This window comes from Schistocerca americana, chromosome 5, assembly GCF_021461395.2.
Source record: "Schistocerca americana isolate TAMUIC-IGC-003095 chromosome 5, iqSchAmer2.1, whole genome shotgun sequence".
Lineage (NCBI taxonomy): Eukaryota > Metazoa > Arthropoda > Insecta > Orthoptera > Acrididae > Schistocerca > Schistocerca americana.
This window is the reverse complement of record NC_060123.1, coordinates 57431589-57447746: the sequence shown is the minus strand read 5'-3', so window position 1 is coordinate 57447746 and position 16158 is coordinate 57431589. Positions and strand designations below refer to the sequence as shown.

The following is a 16158-nucleotide window of genomic DNA, read 5'->3' as shown; positions in this document are numbered from 1 at the left end:
TCAGTTATTCAATGAGCTATTTGTTTGTGGGCAGCATTTGCATATATTGCGTTTCTTTAAAAAATAATTAAAGGAGACTTATATAAAACTTAAAATAAATCTGTTTTGAGCAATGTTATCATCCTTCAAGATTTCAACCAACATACCCAACTTTATTGATGTTAGCTAGCCACGTTCAATGTTAATGCCCGTACATTGCCTACGCCCTGGGGAACGAGTGAAAATGTCACATAGTTCTTTAGCAAAAGATTGACTGGTCATCAGCAATCTCAACAACAACATCAGCCATTACACATCCATTGCTGAACAACGCTGCCTCAAGAACTTTCCATGCACAACCGTCTTTAGCTACACACATCTGTAATGATCCTTCATGTTTTCTAATATCATACACCCACCTTCTACAGACATGTTGTCTATGACTCTTTCTCTCTTCAAATTTAGCAAAAAACTGTTCTGGTCTATCTACAAACTACTCTTGAGGCTGAATATCCTGTCCACCTCTATTTCATTTTCAGTACAATCATAATTATATCTTCCACTTCAGTAATATGTTCATTGATCCATTTGCTTGTTTTTCTGTCTCTAGTGGTAATTTGAAACCTGCATGTCTCCAATGCTCACTGAGCAACCCTCAGCTTTACACAGGTTTCTGCATTTTTATGTCATCAAAATGAGTCAAGATAGTACATAAAATTGTTTCTTTTCCCTCCTTTTCTGACACACTGGAAGCTAAATTTTTAAAACTAATTATCGAAAGCATACCAGGCCAATTTCACTCTTACAATAATTTTTTTCTCTGTCCATCCAGTAACTGTCTTCAAATGGCCTAAGTAAATAAACTCATAAACTAATTCTTTGGCTTCATTTTTAATTTGTACCGTGTTCTACCCTATATGAACCACGGTGGAATGGCTTGTGTGACTCAGGAGTACAGATAACCATACTGTAGAAACAATCGCATTGGTGAGGTAACTGTGGTGCAAGTTCATAAAGAGCGGCAGCAGCCTTTTCAGTAGTTGCAGGGTCAACACTCTGAGTGACTGACAGATTGTAACAGTAGCCAACTGTGCTGTGTGGGCACTGTTGACACCTGAATGCAAGAGAACCTGCAGCTGTTACATTTCCTGATAGCATACAGCTCTATTGTGTGGCTTAATGATGACACTGTTTCGGGTAAAATATTCCGGAGATAAAATAGTCCCCCATTCGAATATCTGGTAGGGAGGTGGGGGGAGACTAGCCATTAGGATGTGGTCATCAGGAAAGACAAAACTGGTGCTCTCCCGGTCAGAATATGGCCAATTACATACTCAAATTGGATAGGTAGGTTAGGCCAGTATTACACTATCAAATTTCTTTGTCAAAGATTTGATCAAAGATGTGATCAAATATTCATCAAATATATTTGACAAAGATCTTTGACATGGTGCTAAAAAGGGGTATTACACTGTCATCATATTTTTCATCAAAGTTCAAGATGGCTGACAACAACAACTTCTTATTAACCACAGTAGTTGCATGTAACACAATTGCACTGTGTGCACATGCGGAAGAGAAGCAGGGGAAAAACAGGAAACGTACCTGGGTGAAGCTGTGGGTTTTACGACGACATGATAAAAGTATTCAACAAAACTTGTTAGGTGAGCTAATAGTGGAGGATGTCAAGTCGTACATCAATTACTTAAGAATGGATGAGCGTAAATTTCTGTATGTGCTCAGTGAAGTGTATCCTCATTCATAAAGCACAATACTCACTTAAGAACTGCTATATCTGCAGAAGACAGACTCACTGTAAGACTCCGATTCCTTGCTACAGGAGAGAGATAGGTTAGGTTAGGTTAGGTTAGGTTAGGTTAGATTAGGTCAGGTCAGGTCAGGTCAGGTCTCCAATCTTCTTAATCTATTTTCGTATTCAGGGTGCCTCAGGTTGTAAAGCGCCTCATCAGCTTCATACATCTCTATTAATTTTATAGTTGTTGGTACACACCAATTGTATTTACCGGCAATGTTTATAAAAACACTACAGATGACAGAAAGCTGCAGCGATGCTAGTGCTCCACGTGGTAAACGTCATATTGCAGTGAACAGAAGACAAGCGACTTCTTTGATCAAATCTACAGCGAGGCTCTAGATTTGGTCAAATATTTGATGGCATTTGACAAAGTTCCCTTTGACAAAGAAATCTGATAGTGTAATACCGGCCTTAGAGAATTTAAAATGGGGAACGGATAATTTTAAGTTAGGTGTAGTGGGAATTAGTGAAGTGTGATGGCAGGAAGAACAGGAAATTCGGCCAGTCAAGTGCAGGTTATAAACACTAAAACAAATAAGGGAGATGTGTTGAGGAAGGGGTGAGAGAGGGGGAGGGGGGGGGGGGGGTGAGTAAGAGAATATGTATTGGGGGCAAAAATGTGAAAGAGGAAACTGCCATGTAGAATTTTGCACAGGGCGCAATTTAATCATTCCTAACACTTGGTTTAAGAAGCATTAAAGAATGTTGTGCACATGGAGAGACCCAAAGAAACTGCAAGATACGAGATAGATTATTTAATGGTAAGGCAAAGATTTCCAGGGGAGATGTTGATCCTGACCCTAATTTATTGGTTATGGGTAGGAAATTGAGGAGATGGGACCTGGATAAACTGAAAGAATCAGATGTTGTTGGGAGTTTCAAAGGGAGCATTAGGCAATAATTAACTTAAACTGTGGACAGGAATACAATTGAAGAAGAATGGGTAAGTATCAATGATGAAACAGTGAAGACATCAGAGGCAAAAATACGATGGCTAGCAGAAATCCTTTGACAACACTAGATATTGAATTTAATTGATGAAAGGAGGAAGTAAAAAAATACAATAAGTGTATCAGATAAAAGGTAAACAATATCTAAAAAATGAAATTGAACAAAAATGCAAAATGCCTAGAAGAGAAATGCAAAGCTGTAGAAGCATGCATGACTATGGGAAAGATAGACACCACCTACAGGGGAAAAAAAAAAAAAAAAAAAAAAAAAAAAAAAAAAAACTTTGGAGACAAGCATATTTTAAGAATTTGGATGCCAAACTAGTACTAAGATAAGAAAAAAGGGTTGGAAGGAATATATAGAAGGGCTGCACAAAGGAAAATACTGCAAAAATTTGACTGAACACTAAAAGACATTCTGAAAGAAGGCCTCTAGAGTAGACAACATTCCCTCAGAATTATTGAGATCTTTGGGAGAGCCTGTCATTACAGAACTTTTCCACTTTGTATGCAATTTATATGAGGCTTCAAGAAGAATGTATTAATTTGAAGTTCCTAAGAAGGCAGGTGCTGACATTTGTGAATATTTCCAAACTGTTATAAAATAAGTCATGATCACAAATTACCACACAAACTGTTTACAGAATAATGGAGAAACTGGTAGAAGCTGACCTCTGTTGTCAGCAGTTGGATTTTTGTCCCCTGAAAATGAGTATGGCTACCCATTCTGTCTCCTTGTAATTTCACAACTGTTTGACTCCATAATTAAACTGGTGTGCAAAACTTAAGGATGAAAGTAACTTTCATATGATGTGTCACTGTCAAGTGACATAGCTTGATAAAACCTGGACCATACATAGAAATAACTGCTAAAATATAGTACAGAAGCTACCTTGAAGGAAATATGTAATAGACACAAACATAAATGACACTTTTACTCAAAGACAGAAATTAGACTGAAGTTGCTGAGATTTGTGTTGGTTCACTGGATGTTACAAAAGGTGGGACATGGTTCTTAATAGGGTGTGTGATCAAGACAGACAGCAGTGCATGCTCTGCAATGTGCTCCCATGCTGGCCACAAGGCTGGTAAGTTCTTGTGGTAGGGCGTTCCATTCCTCCACCATCATAGCTGACAACTTGTGGATAGTCATTGGTGCATGTGTGGGCTGCAATATGTCTCCCCACTGCATCTCACACCTGCTTGATGGGATTTAAACCGGGGAATGGCTGGGACAGTCCCTTAGTGGAATACCCTTCTGTTCCAAGATCTGCACTGTTTGATGTGATTGAGCTTTGTTTATCCATAAAAATTGAGTGCACCCCTGAATTTATGGACAGGGGTTAGTGCATATAAGTGTTCAAAGATTTGGAGATCAGTACACCCACGCAACATTATACCTCACCACTCCATAACACCTGCACTACCAAATTGTTTGACAGTGTTCGTGGGTGCATTAAATGTTCCCATTTCTCGCCATTTGATGGTACACCCAGAACTGCTACTCAGACTGAATGCTCTCTTCTGTGAAGAATATGCAACCCCACTTCTCACTAGTCCAGTTTCTATGCTCTTGACACCATCATAAATGGTGCCATAGATATGTCAATGGAACACAACATACCGTTTGTCAGGCAGAGAGACCACCCCATGCAGTCGCCATACCACTGTGAAGCATGAGATTGTGTGACTTGCTTTCCTGTTAAATACGGTTGCAATGCATCTGCTGTTTGAGAGGGGTCCCTTCTTGCCTGTTGTACAATGCAGCACTTATCTGCTGGTGTAGATGACCATGGTCGACTGCCTCCTCTCCTTCGTGCAACAGTGCCTGTGGTTTGGAATGCTCCCCATGCACGTGACACAGTGCTGTGGGTAATATAAAAATCCTGGGCTACACTTGTCACACTTTATCCTAGTCAAGTTTCCCAACGATTCTTTTCCATGTGAAGTCATCCAAATGTTGTCCCTGGGCCATGTTGTAATGAAGAACACCACCACAGAGCATTGTGACTGCTTACTGATTGGCACACATTATCTTTCTTCTATACCTTCAAGTGCTTCATGCTGCAGGTGCTACAGTCACACTGACCTCACACAGGTGACGTCCAACTTTTATGTGGATGACTGGTAGATCTATGACAACACACTCCCAAACCTACATTTACTTCATCTTCTCTTCAGGTATTAGGCAGGAATTGTCTGTTACTGTACCAATCACTGTTGCAATCTCCCATGACACTTACAATTTCTTGCCTTTAAGGGAAGTCTCTCACTCTCCATTCTTTGTAGATGTTCATTCCATTTTCTTCTGTAATCTTGAATTTTATCATTGAGGCTGAAGATTTGCAGTTGTTCTCTCATATCTTGATTTCTTAGCCTGTCTCCTCTTGTGCAACCTTTAACACCTCTAAGGAATTTCATTTCTTGTGCCTGAATATGGCTTTCTTGCTTCTTGGTAATTACCCATGGCTCACTTCTATAGAGCAGTGTGGGAACTGCAACAGTTTTGTAAAATTTAATTTGAATGTCTTTCCTGGTTTTGTTTTTTTAGGTTCCTGTTGATTGTTCCACATACCCAACTGATTTACTAAGTTTAATTTCAATATCTCTGCTGTAGCCATATGTTATTTCACATCCAAGATAACTGAGATGGTTTACTTGCTCTAAAATCTTCTAATCTATCACTATTTTGGTTCTTTCCTCATGAAGGCCATTGTCTTAGTTTTTTCTTTTGAAATTTCCATGTTAAATTTTGCACTTACTTGTTTCAGCAAGTAGATTCCTTTCTGAAGGTCATCTTCCTTATCTACTAGGATCACTGCATCATCGGCATATAGTCAATTATTTAAAAGAAAGTTCCTGTCTAGGTAGATGCCTTTCTGAAATTCTGATTTCCATATATGTATTATTTCATTAATGTAGATGATGCACAAAGTTGGAGAGCCAGCCGCAGTGGCTGAGCGGTTCTAGGCGCTTCAGTCGGGAACCGCGCTGCTGCTATGGTTGCAGGTTCGAATCCCGCCTCAGGCATGGATGTGTGTGGTGTCCTAAGGTTAGTTAGGTTTAAGTAGTTCTAAGTCTAGGAGACTGATGACCTCAGATGTTCAGTCCCATAGTGCTTAGAGCCATTTGAACCATTTTGAACAAAGTTGGAGAGATTCAGCAGCCTTGTCGTACCCCTTTGTTAGTTGGTACCTCATTAATTGTTTTACCATTGAGATCTAGAGTGATATTTGTGTCTTGATATAAACTTTTTATTGCATTTAGTAGATGCTTTGGACATCCACGATTCGTCATTATTTCCCAAAGTTTCTGCCTATCAACATCGTCAAAAGCTTTTTCAAAGCCAATAAAAGCAATGTGTGTTTCTTTATTATACTCTCTCTGTTTTTCTATTATTTGTTGTAGAATAAAAACTGCATCTATTATGGAGCGTCCTTTTCTAAAACCCATTTGTTCCTCATGCAGTACTGCTTCTGCTATGTTTTTAAGTCTTGTATTTAAAATCTTAGCATACACCTTGTATGCTGAGTCCAGTAAACCTATTCCCCTATAATTACTGCATAGGCTTTTATCTCCTTTTTAAAAATTGATATCACTCTAGCTGTTTTCCAGTCTTTGGGAATACTCTTCTTCTTCTTCTTCTTCCAACATTCGTTGAAGAGATGTAGCAGTCGTTTGTGTAGCATCATTCCTCCATATTTTAATAATTCAGCATTAATGCCATCACTTCCTGTTGCTTTTCTGTTCTTAAGTGACGTTAGTGTAGATGTTAATTCGTCAGACTGTATTTCATCTAATCCTTTCTCGTCTAGTTGTTCAATTTCAGTTTCTTGTGCTGTATTATCATACCATAAGTCACTGTAATGATTTATCCACTGTTCTTCTTCAATACTATTTATTTGTATCTTCTCTCTTCCTGTTATACCATGTAATTAATATACTATGTCACATTACGTATCTCATCCTAAAGTCTTGCAGAATAGTTTATCATCAGTTGCTGTCTTTCATGTTATTCTTTGTTACAGACTTGTGATATGTTACAGAGACAGAAATGAGATTTAGAAGAAATTGGTAGAAACTGTGAATAATTGGCACCCTGCTCTATAAGATGAAATGGAGGACAGGTCAGTTGTGGTGCATAATGTACTCGCTATTTTTCTTGGTCCTTTTTAGAAAGAAGTTTGGGGCATGTGAATGCCCCCTCCCATACAGATTGTTTCTTTTTTATGAAGATGTTGTAAACAGCCTCTAAGATGAATCAGGAACTACTTCTCCACTCATTCTAGTACGAAAAGCCTGAACACAGTTGTGCAAAATAAAATAAAAATATCAGCAATGCTACTGCTCACAGTAATGCGAACTATGCAAAAAGGCAAAGCCAACTACCATTACACACAGAACACCATTACATCCAACCACTAAAACACTTACAGCCTGGTCTTAGAAGTTCTGTCAGTTCAGAAAATGATGGATGGAGACACCAAAAATTAATGTGTACATTGTATATGTTATTTGCCGTAATTTTTGGCAGTGGTTTTACAGTTTTCTCAAACAAATTTTCCTTTTGATACAGTTAATAGAGGTATTAACAATGCAGTGCAACTACAGTTTGAGGAGCAAACTCATCAACTCAGACACTGTAGGTACCCAATTTTCTGTTTTGTTTATCAAATTTATGGCTCACAGGATCATCTGTAAAGTGATTAGGTATACTAGTTTCTAAATCGTAAATACAAAATTATTATTCATCTTGTGGAACTTTTATTGCTAATTACATGTAGCAAAGTTTTCAGATATAATGCATACATAAAATTATACGACAACAGATCTTTGCCGCTGTGCTAAGTGAACAAACCAACAAATACTGACAGAAAATTATAAATAATTATTTCTTGGAAAGTCAAGCAGGAAATTTATTCAACATCTTGATTTTCTATCAAGCAAATAGCAAGAAAAATCAAAATCATAATCACATCATAGATAACAACAGCACAACTGAAACTACAATGGATTTGTATCACAGAGTTCACAACACAAAAAGCTTATGGAATGTCACTTTAAGCACTAATTGGTTATCAGGCACAGTGTGTTACAGTCTTACCATTTAATTACAAAGTAGTTATGATAATGCAGGTGATCTCTCCCCACCCACCCTAGAGACACATTGAGCACTATTGGAATATACAGGAAAACAACTCTAAATTTAAAGTTTCATCTGATAACAGTTACTCTTACCTTGTCACAAACAATGAAATACATGAGATCATTAAAACCAACACTAATAATTCAGAGCAGAAACAAAACACTAAGTAAATATGATTTCAATTTTTGGGCATTAAATTCAAAATTAAACCGCAGTTTCTGCTAGAAGCTATTATACAGGTACATCAGATCTGTAGCAAACGTAATCAGTTGAACAACTGTCAAGAATTACATATGCAGCAAAAAGAATAAAAATTAGCTTAACACATCTCTAGACAAAAGTCAACTGAATTATGAAAGCACTGCATAGCCTCACCTCTTTTAGGACAATATAATAAATAGACTTCATTCTACTACCACTTTGGTTAATTTCATGTCTTGTTATATATTAGGGTACCGACATGCCAATGAATGAAAAAAGAATAGAATTTTTTTCAAGAATAATAAGAAAATTGATATTATTAAAAATTAAACATTAAAATGAAGCCTGCAAGGAATTATGTTGAAAAATTGGTGGGGACTAAATGAACTATGTTGAAAAACTGGTGGCAACTAAATTTCATATTTCAGAATAAGGCATTCCAGTTTTTAATTTCTTTATTTGACTGTTTTAGGAAATTGTATTTGTTTCACAATAACTAAGCATCTTTAGACTGTATAATGGTAACTGCCCTGAACTGATTTTCAAGCTCCTGCCCCAATATTCATAAACCAACTCTGTGCCTTGGAAACCATAGTGCTTATACCTTTCCATTTAGAGTTTTTTGACTAATGGAAATGGCTTCATTGCTTCCAGTACATTTGGAAACCTTTTTAATTCTCAGTTTTTTATGTACTTATGTTCACTATGATGGAGTTAAGGAAAGAGAAAAAAAGAGAAAAAAATCACACACACTCTTCCAGGTAACAAAACACATCATCACTGACTCACTTAAGTTTGACACTAAAAATCTTGAAAAACATTTCTTGACAAAGGAGCCTGTATACAGTCTTTGGAAGGAAATGTCATGCGCGCAATCTAAAAAATTATATTTGGAGCTTTATAATCACACTTTGTTTTGCTGTCAAATACAAATTAAGTATATGTACACGCAGTATATATTACTATTTTTCAATGTAAACACAGTTTAGCAGTCCATAAAAACTGATGAATGTCACACTGACGAAAATAAAAATTCACGATTACTATTCACAGTCGTACACGGCACTTGCCCATTTCGATAGTTCACTTCTCGTCTATTTTACAAACAATATACAAATATTTACAGTTGCTCATATTTTACACACGACATTGCACTTCACTACGAATTGGGAGGGGGCGGTCTCCGATCGTAATCTCTCTCGTAATCTCTTCGGTAATCCCTTTCCTTTCCCCCCCTCCAGTCAGGGGGAAAACCGCAGCCAGGGCCAGCAACACCCATTGGTCCAAACCTTTCCCTGGCATAATGTGATGGAGGAATTTCACTGGGAGGATAGCCAGGGCCTCCAGAAAATGATGAAGGAGGGGGAATATAGTGATTGCCATAGTTTGATGGTCCTGCTGCATGGAATCTGTAATGCAGTTATTTACTTCAGTTACATTTGCAGAAAAACAGTCTTGGATTTTATATCAAGGAAAGCACAACATTTCAATTTACTTTATTGAACTAAAAAAAACAAAGCAGGTACCTTCTTTTATCCATTCGATGATTTCGATCCCTTTCTCTGTGGTAAGAGCCCCCAGACCCGGGTGGACGCTGGTAGCTGTCATACCTATCACGCTTGTGTTCACCAAATCTATAACATTAGAATAAAATTAATTAACAACAATAATGGAAAAGGAGCTGCAGAATATGTAGGAAATTTTCTTAAGCTAATGGATGAGAAACTATTTCAACAAAGACACTTGTGTGTGTGTGTGTGTGTGTGTGTGTGTGAGAGAGAGAGAGAGAGAGAGAGAGAGAGAGATACTGATTTCGAAAACGAGGTACTGAGCAGTTGAGGAAGGGGTTGGCATTGCCATCCCCAAATTAAGGAAAAATGGTGGAGAGCATAGGGAGGGAGCTGGTGTTATTCTCTAAGTTGACGAACATACTCCATTCATTTTGGTGAAAAAAAGCACTGAGTATCAATGGAAAGTCCTGGCTGGAATATCAATAATATTATGAAAAGAATAGACTGCTAGTCACCATAAAGATGACACATTGAGTTGCAGACAAACACGATGAACAGACTGTTAAGTATAAGCTAAAGCCTTCTTCGGGAAAGACAAACGCAAACACATTCACACAAATAAGCACACCTCATATATTCGCAGGACTGCTATCTCTGGCCAGACTCTGGTACTCTCCCTCTAAAGCCTATACACTTGCATTCAGGCCTGGCCCTGGCCAGAATTAGCACTAATGTGTGTGTGTGTGTGTGTGTGTGTGTGTGTGTGTGTGTGTGTGTGAAGTGTGAGGCATTTGCTAAAGGCCTATATGTAACAGTCTTTTCATCGTGCCTGTCTGCAACTCAACTTGTCATCTTTAAGGTGAGTATCAAACTATCCCTTTCATGATATTGGTGAAGTAAGGCACAAGGCATGGAAAAATTCTTGAAAGTTTCACAAAGGCCTAAAGGACTGGACAGTGTTTGATATTTTCTCAGGAATGAAAAGGCACATAAATTACCTTTCCGCAAATTTTTTTATTGACAGCAAGGGAAATCAGCACTTTCTCACTCCCATGCCCCTACATGAATGTTGTTGCTATAGGAGTTTTTTCAAAATACCTCTCATGTCAATCTGCACTGAATTTCATATTTGATTTGTACTGGGTGAAACTCCTTAATCATCATACAATACTGTTACTACTTTAATTGGCAACAGAATTCTGCATCTTCTGGGCTCAAGCAAAGAAACATTTATGGCATATTTTGGCTGTACCGATTCCTTCCCTTACTCGCTTACACATGCAGACAAATTCATTAAGCAAAGGGAGGACTAATAGTTTTCAGATGCTGCTACAAGAAATGGATACTTACAGAAACTTTAACACTGATCACTTGTAAGTACCCTAACATCTCTCATCATTTAGAGCATTATATATATATATATATATATTTTTTTTTTGCAGCTATAATGAATCTATGAAATTTGCTTTTACAGAAATCAGTTTCAAAGTAACACAACAGTGCCTATAATTAAAGCTGTAATAAGTAGATCCTGCACCCTTAGCAGAACTGCCAAAGCTGTGCCTCCCCCCCCCCCCCCCCCCCCCAAAATTACCTTTTGGCAATTTTTTCTACAAGATTTAGCGAATTTTATCATTTTGTAAGTAGGTTCAATAAAGTGATGCAGTATTGTCAAATATACTTACCAGTAATTGAAATACAGTGAGGAAAAATATTGCAGACAACAAATTGAATGTATCACTGTGATAATAAAATTATACATTGTACAAGCTTTATAAAGAAACTGAAAGTAAAAAAACCACCCCTTATTGTTTATGGCCACTAGTATACACTGGTTTTGTTATAACGTGTACTAAAAAACAGATTTTATTTCCTGCTCATAAATTGCTGACAGTTGATAAATTATTAATTAGGATTAAAAGAAAAGAAGATATAACTAAAAGTTGAGAAAATATTCGTTTCAGAAATTGTGTTTTACTATAATTTTGCCCTTCAATGCCTTGCTTTGAGTGAAGTAAACTCAGTTATTACGTCACTGAAGTCAAGTTTAGCAGCTGTATTGTATCTATCAACCACATAGCTAAATTTGACAGTCTGCATTCACCCATAATTGACCTTAAGTAGGTTTCTATTACCTTCAATGTGCTGAAACCTCATTCACTATGTGCTGTAGTCACTGGCATTGTCATAAATATCCTCAAAGCTATTTTGATAATCATCTCTTAAACCATACCTTGAAAAAAAAACTTCGAACTATCCAAATGGGAAGCTGTGTCAAAGACCTTAATCAGCTCTTTCACCTGGATCTTGACAGCAGCTATTTCATTAACTAGCTACATGGTGCCAATACCTTTGCTACATTTGGCACCAAAATCAGCTGCATCTTTTTCAAGATAAGATACAGAGCTTACATTTAGAGCACTTCCAGACGAGACAATTCTACTGAATAATACGTTTGTTCACGTGACCATCTTTCGCAGCAGCTGTTAACATCTGCTATTACAGGTTATCTTTTTAATTAGACTGCAGTCAGCTCAAGACAGATAACCTATAATAACAAATTCTACTGAATACTTTGAAACAGTGCATCACAAACAGTTTCTCAGCACAGATCAAGTGTTCTGTTTCTCCAACCACCCTCTCCACTTTTCTCAAAATGTTAACAGTAAAACCACACTGGATGGGTATACAATTACGTATTTCCACCCACCTTCTTGCCACAGATGTTTAAATTTTTTTTGCCAAACAAGGTGGCAAATTCAATGCTATATCAGGGTAGCACTCTTTCTTTGCAGTGAATTATCAGCACAGTCCAGCAGCTTCATTTTTTGCTACAAACTCAAAAGAGATTAATATGAGCAGATCCTCTGAAACATTACATCAATGAAGTGCAATACTTATCATGTATCTCTCTAGCCCATTTACATTTCCAATCTGTCATTTAGTGTTTGTTACAAAAGATAACTCTTGCTCATAATTTGTGAATATATTGTTCTTGGTGAACCTCCTAAAAATATTATTAAAATTTCTTTAGTTATTACCTTCAGGGTGACTCTGCATGTAGTGTAGTTTTACAAGCAGGTTAAAGTGTAAAATGTAGAGTGCAGATTGCAACTGTGCATACATTCATGTGATAAGCCTTGTTTTATCATCTCATGATCAGTTTGCATATGAGTTACCCATAACATCCAAAGCTTGAACTAACACTGTGTAATAATCTTTACAGCATAACAACTTAACAGTGAAAATAATAAGTTTAAAATTTCAGAACACAGCCATGTCAATTGGAAAAGTAATACAGGGTGCAGATATCTACCAATGAAAGCATTATATTCATATGTGCACATGCAGTCGTGCTCAATTTTTCCTGTGAGCTTATACTGTTCTGATACATTGTTTAGTACACCGAAACACAATACCAGTAAAGGGATGTACTCTCTTGGGGTAACAGTAGCATGCACAGTGATTAATATTACTTGCCAAAGCAAACTTTAGATTGATCGGTTTTAAGCAACATTGCGTGTACCTCCAAGAAACAGAAACAGAGATCCTAACATTCTAACTCGAGTATTCATACAAGTGAATGTGGGCAGGAAACTTGCACTGTATAGTTACCACTTCAAGAATGAATGAGACATGCTCAAACATGGCAGGCAGTCAGTTGTATATGGGCTGGTGTTGCACAAGCTGTGCTTTGCCTACCAAGGAATGGCCACTTGTTAAATTTATCGTAACATCGACCACTAGTGAAGCCACACACCTGAATGTGATGACAGTAAAGATTTTTGTCTCTTTATTATACTGACAATTTTGTAATAAAATAAAGCTTCTATAAGAATTTTCCTCACTCTAAATTTCAACAGCTTCCATGCTTGAATGTTGCAAATCATACACCTGTGTGTGATATTTGTTTCTGCAACAAAGAGAAGTAGAACAACTTACTTGACTTCAAACTTTTGTATGCACTTTTCACCTCCTTTTCCACTGGCATGTGTCCTTCCATCTCTTTCTGATCTTCTGCAAATGCAATGGCATCAACAGCAAGTTGCTGCACCTGTATGTGAAGACTTTCCTGTTTGCATAGCGAGGTGACAATGCACACTGCTTTCTCAATAGGAACGTGGCTGCACCTAGTACAATGACCAGGCCAGTTCCCACTATGGCCATGTCAACGTATCGCTTGTCCACTAATACTGACTTTAATAAGATAGCAGTGTGAGAAACATGTTTCAGAATGGCTACTCTCTCTTTCAATGTTCTGATGATGACATAACAATAACTTCGTCACAGGAAATGTTGGAAGAGGTATATAAGTGGAAACAGGATTACAGATTGGCCAAATGAAGTGTGTGCCTGGAGGCAGAATTGTGCCATCTTGTACTGCAGCAAGAGAGAAAGAGCTAGACGAGAACTCAGTGTAAACAGAAAATTGAACGATCAGAATGCTTCTCCTCTGCAGAGAAATAATACAAATTTGTGACAAACAAAGGCATCTTGGTATAACTGAAAACAATTTAATGATGAGGAAATGTCAGAGCATGTACACAGTAATATCAAAGTTAACATTTATGTCCTGTTGCTTCACAGTACTGTAACTCAAAGAAATCAAATATGATGCCCAAACTAGCTTTGCAAAGACATATCATGCTCAAAGTGTTTATTTGCTATAGCACTGCTAAAAGAAAAACACAGAGAATACAATTTACCAATGTACATCGCTTCTACCGAACATAAACGCAAACGAGAAAACACACACTAGAATTCTAGATGACACCACACAAGCCAAGATAAGCTGTGACCTTAGACAAGGTTGTCCACTGTCATCAACACAATTTCATTTTTATGTTGATGTCATTAATGAATGGTAGAAGAAAATAACCATATATTTCAAAATGAATGACATCACTCTAAATAAAATGCTCTTTGCGATTGATCAAGTGATTTTAGCAGACTCAGAGGACGATCTCCAATGACGACGACATATACTTGTGAAAGTAGTACAGGAATATAATTTGAATATCCCTACAATGTAGAGTAAAGTGATGGTATTCCAAAGAAATGAGCTAATCTTGACCAATATAGTTATCACCAACAAAACAACTGAGCGGGTCAACAAGTTTTATATCTAACAATGTTGCGATGTTACCTGTTCGTCACATCACTACATCACTTCAAAAAGCTACAAAAGTTTCAGATTTAGTGCGGAACAATAAAGTGGGACTTTCGGAATAGCATACAGGAGACACTTGCAATATTTTAAAAAGTAATGGCCTTGGCAAAACTGCTTCGTGGAAATGAATGCTGGATGGACTCTAATGCAACAAGACACCAGAGGTATAGAAAGTGCAGAAATAAAATTCCTTAGAAGCATGATGGGCTGCACCTCATTGGATAAGAAAGGAAGTGAAGACATTAGAAGAGAACATAAGACATTTAACTTCAATGAGGAAATAATAAAATACAGAACGAAATGGAGGGAACATGTGGCAAGAATGGATGGGGTGAGAATACTACAGATGTTGCTCAACTACAAGCTGAAACATATAAGCAGCAATGTTGATTAGCCATAGAAGAGGTGGCTAGATCAATACTTCTGAGGGCAGAACAAAGCAATAATACTTTAATCCTTGGTCATAATGATGCATCACACCTGTTGTGTTGCATGTACAGACTTTGAGTATGTTGTTACGCCATTGAAAGAAACTTTCAGAGTAGTGATGCTGAAATGTAAGTGTTTCATTCTTACTAGAGTAACAACAAAATACCTTATGCATAAGTAAGGGCTACTTCCAGTGCTCTTAGAACACCATGTACTTGAGCAATGCCAGGGCCTATTGCAGAGAATACGTTTGTTTACTTGAGCATTCTACTTAGATGAACAGAATCAGCAAAATGACTAACAACTCCTGTAATATTATAAAACTGCCACAGGAGGTCCCTCTCCTCCCACCCACCTGCCTAACAGCAGACGTACCAACCAAAACTTGGGAGCAGTGAAAGTACTGTCTGGAGGGGCGTGTAAATTACTTATCCCCACCTTTTACGGCAGCTTCCTCCAGTACTGAGTCAGCAGAAATTGGCAAAAGTCTGATGCCTTCAGTCAAAGAGTATATTTGTTTCAGCATCCGCCAACCTTTGAATCTTACAAAACCAACCAGCTACGTGCAATACCAGGGTAAAGTAGCTGCAAGAACACTGTTGGATATGAGTGAGCTGTTCGGTGGCAGCTATGTGAACCAAGCAGAATGTTGCTAAATAAATAATGTTAGCAACAGATGGCTCTTGGATAATAGTCATGTGTTTATGAGTAGTAACTTTCCGAGTCTTTAAGCAGTTGAAGTCCCTTCAAATGCTCAATTACTTTATAAATGAGTTAATATGTTAGAGTTAGATATTTGACATTAAGCATGTAAGCTAGAAAAAGTTCAGAAAATATCTGAAATTATGCTTAAAGTTTGTTGGAACTTGTTAAATGTTCTCATTACGGAGTACTAGATGAATAGAGAGCTGGTATCTTGAGCTTCATTTTAAGTAAAAGCAAGTTTTTCATGCATC

General features: G+C 37.4%; 1 protein-coding gene across 1 annotated transcript in view; it reads right to left on the bottom strand.

Moving 5' to 3' along the window:
* Positions 1–7486: 7486 nt before the first annotated feature.
* Positions 7487–16158, bottom strand: part of LOC124615656 (chromodomain-helicase-DNA-binding protein 1) — a 78995-nt gene continuing 70323 nt past the window's right edge. The window contains exons 29-30 of the mRNA XM_047143672.1: positions 9619–9726; positions 7487–9501 (exon numbers count right to left, since the gene is read on the bottom strand). Coding sequence (XP_046999628.1) covers positions 9252–9501; positions 9619–9726 — 358 coding nt within the window. The 3' untranslated portion in view covers positions 7487–9251. The remainder of the gene's footprint in view (positions 9502–9618; positions 9727–16158) is intronic.